This window comes from Syzygium oleosum, unplaced genomic scaffold (genome assembly GCF_021117445.2).
Source record: "Syzygium oleosum isolate NSW1041296 unplaced genomic scaffold, Sole_v2.1 Sole_v2.15, whole genome shotgun sequence".
NCBI classification, from domain to species: Eukaryota; Viridiplantae; Streptophyta; class Magnoliopsida; order Myrtales; family Myrtaceae; genus Syzygium; species Syzygium oleosum.
Genome location: NW_026607499.1, coordinates 8,160,902 through 8,171,004, shown reverse-complemented (window position 1 = coordinate 8,171,004; position 10,103 = coordinate 8,160,902). Strand labels below are relative to the sequence as shown.

Below are 10,103 nucleotides of genomic sequence, written 5' to 3'. Positions count from 1 at the left end.
TTAATTAAGTTGATTAGATGATGAAGCCACTCATCCACTCTCTCGTGGATCTCTTATATTATGTGGGTCACTATCATGCATTCCTTTTAGTTAATCACCAGATCATAGTGCTCTCTTTATTTGCCAATGCACTTGCAACTGGAAAACAAAGCGGTCTTCGGAATCTGGTGGCTCTCGATCTAATGTTGATCTGATCCTACAAAATGGTGTCGCATATTCAAATTATACAGAATATTATTATTAAGATGATTCGACGATCAGAATTTTCCATGTATCGTCTAACCTACCACCAAAAGAAGGGGTGATACATCAAATTCATGAGAAGGAACCTCGTCAAAATTTGCATGCGCAATCGATAATTTCATCGAAAACATTATTCCTCGGATTAAGAAGGTCGGGAAACTCTTCAAAGGCCGTTTCTTGAGCAAAGCAAAGCGAGCCTCCGGCGGTATGTGTTACCTCAAGACCCTATGCAGCGCAGCATAAGCGATGAGTCGGTAACCGATCAACATGGACGCCATGATGAACACGTCCAACCACAAATTGTTGAGCCCCACGGCTTTGACTGCTGGAAAATCTCCGACCCGGCAAAGCTCCCCTTTCGTGCACTCGTAGACATCGTCATTGCTGTACTGAACCCCCAGAAGGAGCTTGTAACAGTAGTAGCTGTAGCTCAAGTACTTGAGCCACTCTATGAATGGGGGTATCTGCTGAATGTAGTATCCGCCAGCGATCAAGAACACGAGAGTCGTGACCGAGGCCAACGTTGTGGCCTGCTTTACATCCATGAGGATTGCGCCGAAGGCCAATCCGAGGGACTGCGACACCAGGACGCTGTAGAGGACGATGAGCAAGGAGAGGATAAAAGTGGCTGGGTCAGGCTTGAGCCCGCCCATCCAGTAGATGATGAAGACGAATGCGGTTGGGAGGGCGAGCTCAAGAGGCAGGTCGCCAACTGTCCGGGCAAGGAAGTAGGACGAGAGCCGGTACATTCCTGACGACCTTTCTTTCATGAGCATTCTTCTTTCTTGAGGGAATGTGAAGACTGCATTGTAGAGTGGATAGAAGCCCCAGAACACAGAGAAGAAGAAGAGCAAGGCAATCTGCAATCATGAAAGTAAAACTATTTCAGCAACTATCTCGGATTGCAATTGCTTTTCTTTTCTTAGTTTTAGCTCAAACTGAAAAATCATCAAACCAAAGAATGCGAATTTACTTTTATAATGATATATGTAACTATATTTATCGATCATATAAAAATTATGTTTTATATGTACTGCAGTGGACAATTGCAGATGCGAAAAACTGAATTAGTTTGCTTTGTTCTGTTTGGTTTGGAAATGTTACTTGACTCAATTTAGTCAGGGAGAAATCAAAGTGCATTTTTCAATTCAGTTCCTTGTCCTCCAGTTGAATCAAGCTGATCTGAGTTTTTCTTAGTCCTCCAGGCATTATTTTTATCATCTAGCGTGACGAACTCTGTGGTGGTACGTTAGTCGGAAAGTGCTTTTGAAAAGGACATAAGAGCTAGGACTGAGCGTTGAACTGAAGCAGAATGTCCAAGGCTTAGCAGTCAGCATAAAAGGTCACTGGATTTCACACTTTCCTTCGGTGATATCCCGAATTTAAAGATGAGCAAGGTCATGTTGTTGTCATGAATTACTGGGATAGACTCAATGTTGGGGAAAAAGAAAAATTCTTACGCGGTCCGCGATATGAGATGCCGGGGTATGCCACCAGAGAAGTCCACCGAGCACCGCAACGCTTATCACTTGGAAGATTCTCAGCCTGTTGAAGGATTCAAATCTCCTCTCTCTCAGCCCCCTCTGAAGCAGCACTTTGAACTGATGCCACCAGCTGTTGCACCATTGCTCTGTCTTCTTCTCATGTCCTACAAGATTTCATCATCTTAGGGGATCGAAGAGAGACACGGTAGAGAAAAAAGTGCAATTTGATCAAATGGGTGTCGCTTTCTATTGAACTTTGTCTGATAACTACAAGGCATCGACATGTTGTGCTGTGCAAATGAATGTGAAAATTTAGGACCTAGGATATGCGAAGAGTGGAGTTCAATTCAACTCACCTTTTGTGAAATTGTTGTAATTAATGACATCCACAGAACACAGCTCTGACTTTAACCTCGCGGATATATTCTTGTCATAAGCAGAAATGAGAGATTCCCTCACCGATTTCTTCTCTTTCTCCATGTTGTCGCCGTGCTCAGTCGCGTGCTTGGAGTCGGGAGCAATTCCTGCAAATTTTCCAACAACCGTTCAATTTCAAAACTGAAAAAAGAAAAAAAAATGAAAAACAAAGAAATCTTGATCCGTTTCTTTGATATTTTCAAGATGAAAAGGCCTGAGCAATATGTTAGTCTCTATAAAGATTCAATTGACACACATAATCATGGTGTGCAAAAGCTACTTAAGTGTACTTGTGCATGCGGTGTATGTGCATATGTACGAGCGGTTATGGACGCACGTGATCATGATTAACACTATAATCATGGATTAAGGTCGCATTTCATGGTTTGACCCTTTCATCCTGGTGGAAGGTTGAGGGGCAATTTATGACTGCTTTTATTCAATTTGGAGCTTAAAGAATGAAAACTTTTGCAGATGGCACAAAGGAAAGTTTTGAAAGGTAGGGTCACATTTCACCCCATTTGCACAAAGTGACACTTTTGAGCACCAAGCTGCATCATCTCTGTCAAATTTTTGCTACGAATATGAAGAGAGATTGAAAATAATCATATAAATACCAACTCATGAACATAAAGTAAAATGACTTAGTTTAGTTCTGATCAATGTCTAATTCTTGTCTCAAGGGTAGAAAGAAAATAAAAATCACCATAGCTATGTAGATGTTCATGTAATTACCGTTGGCAAGATCAAGCAAAAGATCAGCTGGATTCACAGTCATGGATGTGGTGAACCCAATGGATGAGAAGTAGTCCAACGCTGCAGATGCTGATCCATAGTAAATGGGACTTCCTTCAGAGAGCAGCACTACCTTGTCGAACATGTGGTAGAGTCGGCTCGATGGCTGGTGGATGGTGGTGACCACCGTCCTGCCGCCGCCAGCCAGCCGCTTCACAGTGGTCAGGATCCTCTGTGCCGTGGTCGAGTCCAACCCCGATGTCGGTTCGTCCAGCAGCAGCAGACTGGGATTGATCAGCATCTCTTGGCCTATGCTCACCCTCTTCTTCTCGCCGCCGGATATCCCCCGGAACAGCGGCCCGCCTATCATGCTGTGCCGGCACCGGGTCAGTCCAAGCTCAGTGATGACGCTCTCAACGTGGCGGAGCTTCTCGGCCAGCGCCAGGGTATTTGGGAGCCGTAGGAGGGCGGTGAACAGGAGTGTCTCGGTCACGGTGAGGTGAGGGTAGAGGACGTCGTCCTGTGCCACAAACCCCGTCCTCCGTTTCACAGCCCCGGAGAAAGGCTGGCCGTTGTACGTGATCTTGCCAGACAGCTTGCCGCCAAGGCGGCCACCAAGGGCCGTAAGGAGGGTGGTCTTGCCACTGCCGGAGGGCCCCAGCATCGCGAGTATCTCCCCGGGGCAGACCACACCGCTCACACCATTGAGGATGGTCTTCTCTCTGGGGCCGCTGCTCCATGTGCCACCCCAGCAGGATTGCTTTTGGTCCAATTTCACCTTGTAAACCACCTCCTCAAACTGCAATTATGTTTTTTTTTTAATTTTCCAAAACAAGGATCATAAGGAGGATGTATCGTACGTTCAAAAAATCATGTAGTTGACTATAAAAGGAAAGCAAAATTGATGTTAGTTTAATCGGAACTTAAAATAGTGAGACTATGTTCATCAACAGCCTGACTAGGCGGCGTTGCTGACGGCCGGCAGAATAAAAACTCTCCAAATAAAAAAAAGTAGCAGTTGAGAAGAGAGAGAGAGAGACCTTTAAAGTTATGGAATACAAGGTGACTTGTACAAGGGACTGAGGACCGGCTTGAACTGGGTAAGCGAGGACCGCTTCGTTGCCGTTGCAAGGCGGCCGAGACATGTCCATCTGAACTTGTGTTGCCGCCGTGGCCGCCACCTCTGCCGCGGTGGTGTCGCAATATGCTGGCTCTGGCGCCGTGGAAGGGAGGGGCATTAGCAAAAGGGAGAAGTGGTGGGATTCTAGTTGAGATCTTGGTAATGATAACGAGTTGGGGGTGATGCGTGCCTCTGTTGTGGGGAAGTGAAGGGAGAGAGAAGTTAAGGAGTTACTTTTTGTGGGTTGGTGTTTGAGCAAGTGTGTGTGTGTGTGTTTTGGGTGTGGTTTGTGTTGTGTCACTTCCCCAAAGTGAATTGGAGGGCATGATGCAGATATATAGGTAGTGAGGGAGACGAGGATTTCTCCTGCGTGGGGTGTGTGGTGAAGGCCAATCTTTGGTGGGTTCCCACAATATTGTATTGGGTGTGCCTTTATAATTATTCTTCTTCCACACACTAAGTATTTACTATAGCTTATACTCTTTATCTCTTCATGAAAAAGTAATTTATACTCACCTTATCTTGATCTTAACAACTTTTCCATTTTGGTGTTACAACTCTCTCTCTCTCTCTGTTGCAACTGCCAGGAGTCCAATGACTCGACGGTTTATATTCCATGTCCACATCATTTTTTTGGGGGTGTGGGGGAGGTGGACTATATTCTAACTTGAGTTGCCATATTGAACTGGAGTTCAAATCCTCCAAAGATTGACCAATGACTTTTTGGATGGACAGGACACTCATATATATGATGGTGCTATAGATTGTGCAAGCATGTGAAATAAGTTGCTCAATGATTTCTTTTGAATGTTAATCCTATAAGGATTAGTTGAGTAATTAAATACATGGTTTGGATTAAACAGATTTTGTGTTCAAATCGCAATATTACTCACTCATATTAATCTTTGGAGCCACAACTGTCACTCTATCGATAGAACCTTACCCAATGTACTTGGACATGGTGGTTTGTGTTATTTGCGTGGATTAGTCGGGCTGTAAAGTTTGGATATTCCATTATATCAAAATATAAAAATAAAAACAGGTTGAGATTTTCGAAATTGTGAGCGTGGAATTTACATCTTAAATTTATTGCCGTGAGAGGATTTCCATTGAAAGTATACTTGCTTGTTATAGTCTATTTTCCTTTTCCATTTCTCATTTCGTTGTTTCCTTCCCCTTCTGCATCTTCATGTGTAGTTGCTGCCAAGAATTGCTTCCGATAATCACCCGCTAGATGTTGCGTCATGGTCATGTGTCATGAATCGACAGATCCTTGGACGAGGAATAGTTCGTGTAGCGCTTGTTGGGATTTTGGCATCCAAATCCCATAGAATTGAATGAAAAGTGTGTGGATGAAAGTGTCCTACATTGAATAGAAGAGGAATGAGAGATGGTTTCAAATAGTTGAGCCTCACAAATGGGTTTGGGCCCCAAGGAGTACCCCACTTTTGTGGAAGGGAGAGGACCTACGCCAAGCTAGGTCGGTTTCCCCCGCGCGCGCGCCGCCGTCGTCCGTCCGGCCGGTTCGGTACCGGGTCCATTCTCTATCGGTTTTTATTTTTTCCGAACAGACACGTTGTTAGAAATTAATTAATTATTTATTTTTTGGACAAACAAACATGTCTGTTCGTGAGGTTCGGTTCGCCCGAACGAAAACCGAAGCCCTTCGCTACTGTTCACAAAAAGCGAGTCTTCATTACTCGCAACTCTTCATTTTCACCACTTGAATATGACCGAACGGTTTAGTTCGGAACAATGTGACACTTCGTAGCATTCATATTCCCGCGAGACATTTTCCCGACGCATTCTAGACATTTTTCACTTCATCATTTCGTGCAATTATTCTTCGAAATTGCATTCGAAGGGGTCCTCCGAATACGTACCGCTTCGGAGGAACAAGATCCGTTCTATCCTGGGAGACGATTGTCCAATATCCTCGGGTACTGATTGAGGGGCCAAATTCGTCTTAAGGACACAACATTATTTCGTTGGGCTCGGATCAACATTCTGCTTATTTATTTGTACTACTTTCAGGTTAGTTTTCTTGGCGTTTGATTTCAATTTCTAGTATACGAACTTACCCGACAACAATCTTAAGACGAATTTTGCTTCGGTTCTGTTCGTATATTGATTTGCATGGTCTGTGTATTCTTATGCGTTGTTCATTGAGTTTTTCTGTCAAATATCTACATTGGCGTTCCTTTAAGTCGAACCTTTGTTGTTCGTATGCTTCTGAGTTAATATAAGTATTCTGTATAGTTCGTATGTTCCTTGTCGTAGTCGTATAGGAATACGATTCTGTTCATACATTCGGTTCATACATTCTGTTCGCGAACAAGTTTTTCGTTTCTTTTCATATTAAAAATTTTCAATTCTGTTCTTGAACAAACGATTCTGTTCGTAGTCATATATTTCTGATTATGTTCGTGAATATGTTCTGTTTTGGAATTTCAGAAATGGCTTTGACTTCGACTCCGGCTAACCCTATTCCGAAACACGGAGAAAAGCCAGAAAAGTTCAATGGTACGGATTTCAAGAGATGGCAACAAAAGATGTTGTTCTATCTCACGACCTTGAACTTGGCTAGATTCCTCAATGAGGATGGTCCTAAATTGGATGTTGGAGAGACAAATAAAGAAAAGGTTGCTGCTGTGGATGCATGGAAGCATTCTGACTTCCTGTGTCGCAACTATGTCCTCAACGGTCTGGACAATACTCTCTATAACGTCTATATTCCGCTAAAAACGGCTAAGGAGTTATGGGATAGTCTGGACAAGAAATACAAAACCGAAGATGCCGGATTGAAGAAATTCATTGTCGGTAAATTTCTGGACTTCAAGATGGTTGATTCAAAGACCGTCTTAAGTCAGGTTCAAGAGCTTCAAGTGATTATGCATGATATTCATGCTGAAGGAATGACTCTAAGTGAGACATTTCAAGTGGCTGCATTCATTGAAAAACTGCCACCATCCTGGAGAGATTTCAAAAATTATCTCAAACACAAGAGAAAGGAGTTGTCACTTGAAGACTTGATTGTTCGGTTGACGATTGAGGAAGACAATAGGCTCTCTGAGAAGAAAGTTGGGAAGAACTTAGAGGTTTCAAAGGCCAATGTTGTTAAAGAAGGATCGAAACCCAACAAGAAGAGGAAAATGCCTAGCAAGTCTAGAGAGGGATTCACCCAAGGCCTGAAGAAGTTCGTTGGCAAGTGCTTCAACTGTGGCAAGTCTAGACATCGAGCCAAAGACTACAGAGCCATGAAAAGACAGAAAACTCAGGCTAATGTGATGGAAGAGATTTCCAGTGGTATTGATGATATCAATCTGACTGTCATGATATCCGAGTATAATATGGTGGGAAACCCCAAGGAGTGGTGGATTGATACTGGAGCAACTCGTCATATCTGTGCAAATAGATCGATGTTCTCGTCCTACACAACTGTGGGGGGTGATGAAAAATTTTATACGGGTAATTCATCAACCTCTAAGATTGAAGGTGTCGGAAAAATTGCTCTAAAGATGACATCTGGAAAGATTGTGACACTAAATAATGTTCTGCATGTGCCAGATGTTCGCAAGAATTTAGTGTCTGGATCTCTCCTTAGCAAGAATGGCTTCAAGTTGGTTTTTGTATCTGATAAGTTTGTACTATCCAAAAATGAGATGTATGTTGGAAAGGGTTATCTGAGTGATGGTTTGTTCAAGCTGAATGTAATGACTGTTGTAACCAAGGATGATTTTAATAAAGTTGCTTCTTCTTATGTGCTTGAGTCTTCTAATATTTGGCATGCTAGACTAGGACACGTTAACTATAAGTCGATAAAGAAATTAATGAATATGGGACTGTTGCCGAAATTTGTCTATCCAAGTAAGAAATGCCAAGTGTGTGTTGAATCTAAATTTTCTAAGCCTCATTTCCATTCTGTAGATAATAGAGTCTCAGAACCTTTAGATTTAATACACACAGATATATGCGATATGAAATCAATATCGTCAAGAGGTGGTAATAAATATTTTATCACATTTATAGATGACTGCTCGAGGTATTATTATGTTTATTTGCTTAGTAGCAAAAATGAGGCTGCGAATGCTTTTAGAACTTATAAGTCCGAAGTTGAAACTCTGTTGAATAAGAAAATTAAAATAATAAGGAGTGACAAAGGAGGTGAATATGAATTTCCTTTTGAGGAAATTTGTACTGAGTTTGGGATCGTTCATCAAATGACTGCTCCTTATACACCACAATCAAATGGTGTGGCGGAAAGGAAAAATCGATCCCTAAAGGAAATAATGAATGCATTGTTGAACAGTTTTGGTTTACAGAAGAATTTGTGGGGGGAAGCTGTCTTAACAGCAAATTTTATTTTAAATAGAGTACCCCACAAAAAGACACAACAAACTCCCTATGAGAAATGGAAAGGCAGAATGCCTAACTTGAATTATCTCAAAGTGTGGGGGTGTTTGGCTAAGGTTGCGGTTCCTAAGCCTAAAAAGGTTAAGATAGGACCAAAGACTGTTGACTGTGTTTTTATCGGATATGCTCAGAATATCAATGCATATCGTTTTCTTGTTCACAAGTCAGAGATCCCAGATATACATGTTAATACGGTCATTGAATCAAAGGAAGGTTAAGATAGGACCAAAGACTGTTGACTGTGTTTCTATCGGATATGCTCAGAATATATTGGCATATCGTTTTCTTGTTCACAAGTCAGAGATCCCAGATATACATGTTAATACGGTCATTAAATCAAAGGACGCTTCGTTCTTTGAAAATATATTTCCGTATAACATAGTATATGAGCCAATTGATAATAATAAGAGACCTCGAGCTACTACATCTAGAAGTGATCCAATGGAGGATAAACCTAGACGTAGTAAAAGACAAAGGACTTCCACGTCTTTTGGACCTGATTTCTTAATGTATTTGTTAGAGAATGAGCCTCGGACATTCAAAGAAGCTGTGACATTGTCAGAAGCCCCGTTCTGGAAAGAAGCTATCAATAGTGAAGTTGAATCCATCCTGTCAAATCATACATGGAAATTGGTTGACATTCCTCCTGGTAATAAACCACTATAATGTAAGTGGATTTTCAAGAGGAAAATGAAAGCGGATGGTACTATTGATAAATATAAGGCTAGGCTTGTAGTAAAAGGATACAAGCAACGAGAAGGTCTTGATTATTTTGATACTTATTCACCTGTTACTAGAATTACATCTATAAGGATGCTAATTGCCATAGCAGCGATGTATAAGCTTGAAATCCATCAAATGGATGTTAAAACGGCCTTCTTAAACGGGGATTTGGAAGAATAAATATATTTGGAACAACCTGAAGGGTTCATTGTTCCAGGACAAGAGAAGAAAGTATGTCGGCTTATCAAGTCACTCTATGGATTGAAACAAGCACCGAAACATTGGCATGCTAAATTCGACCAAGTCATGTTGTCGAGTGGTTTTAAGATTAATGAGTGTGATAAATGTGTATATGTTAAGAACACTCATAATGGTTTTGCCATTTTGTGCTTTTATGTAGACGACATGCTTATAATGGGTAGCGATAGTGAGGTTGTTAAGGCGACCAAACGTATGCTCACAAGTAAATTTGATATGAAAGATATAGGGGTTGCAGATGTTATTTTAGGAGTTAAAATCCATAAGACATATGGAGGATTAGCTCTATCACAGTCCCATTATATTGAGACGATTCTTGAAAAGTGCAAGAATCTAGATATTGTACCAGTAAAGACTCCGATAGATGTTAATTTACATCTTTCAAAGAATACTTGGTGAAAGCAAAGCTCAAAATGAGTATGCTAGTATACTAGGCAGTCTAATGTATGTCATGAATCAGTACTAGGCCGGACATAGCTTGTCTTGTGAGCAAGCTAAGTCGATTTACAGTTAGTCCAAATGAAAATCATTGGAAAGCTATGAAACGTTTATTAGGCTACTTAAAGCATACTCAAGATTATGCTTTGCATTACATAGAATATCCAGCAGTACTTGAAGGATACTGTGATGCAAATTGGATAACCGGCACCAAAGACACAAAATCGACAAGTGGATATGTATTCACACTTGGGGGAGCGGCAGTGTCTTGG

General features: G+C 41.6%; 1 protein-coding gene across 1 annotated transcript; it reads right to left on the bottom strand.

The window, feature by feature from the left end:
- Positions 1 to 211: 211 nt before the first annotated feature.
- On the bottom strand, positions 212 to 4,329 carry LOC115666956 (ABC transporter G family member 14). Its single transcript, XM_030588601.2, has 5 exons — positions 3,920 to 4,329; positions 2,880 to 3,678; positions 2,084 to 2,251; positions 1,704 to 1,891; positions 212 to 1,103 (listed from the first exon to the last, which is right to left on the bottom strand). The coding sequence occupies exons 1-5, from the start codon at positions 4,115 to 4,117 to the stop codon at positions 456 to 458; spliced, it is 2,001 nt and encodes a 666-aa protein (XP_030444461.2). The 5' UTR covers positions 4,118 to 4,329; the 3' UTR covers positions 212 to 455.
- Positions 4,330 to 10,103: the final 5,774 nt, after the last annotated feature.

Bases quoted from the DNA above. Each gene is read 5' to 3' on its own strand.
- LOC115666956 (XM_030588601.2), bottom strand. From the start codon at position 4,117: ATGCCCCTCCCTTCCACGGCGCCAGAGCCAGCATATTGCGACACCACC. The intron at 3,679-3,919 runs GTCTCTCTCTCT...ACATAATTGCAG, and splicing joins TGTATTCCATAACTTTAAAG to TTTGAGGAGGTGGTTTACAA. The intron at 2,252-2,879 runs GTAATTACATGA...GAAAATTTGCAG, and splicing joins TTTGCTTGATCTTGCCAACG to GAATTGCTCCCGACTCCAAG.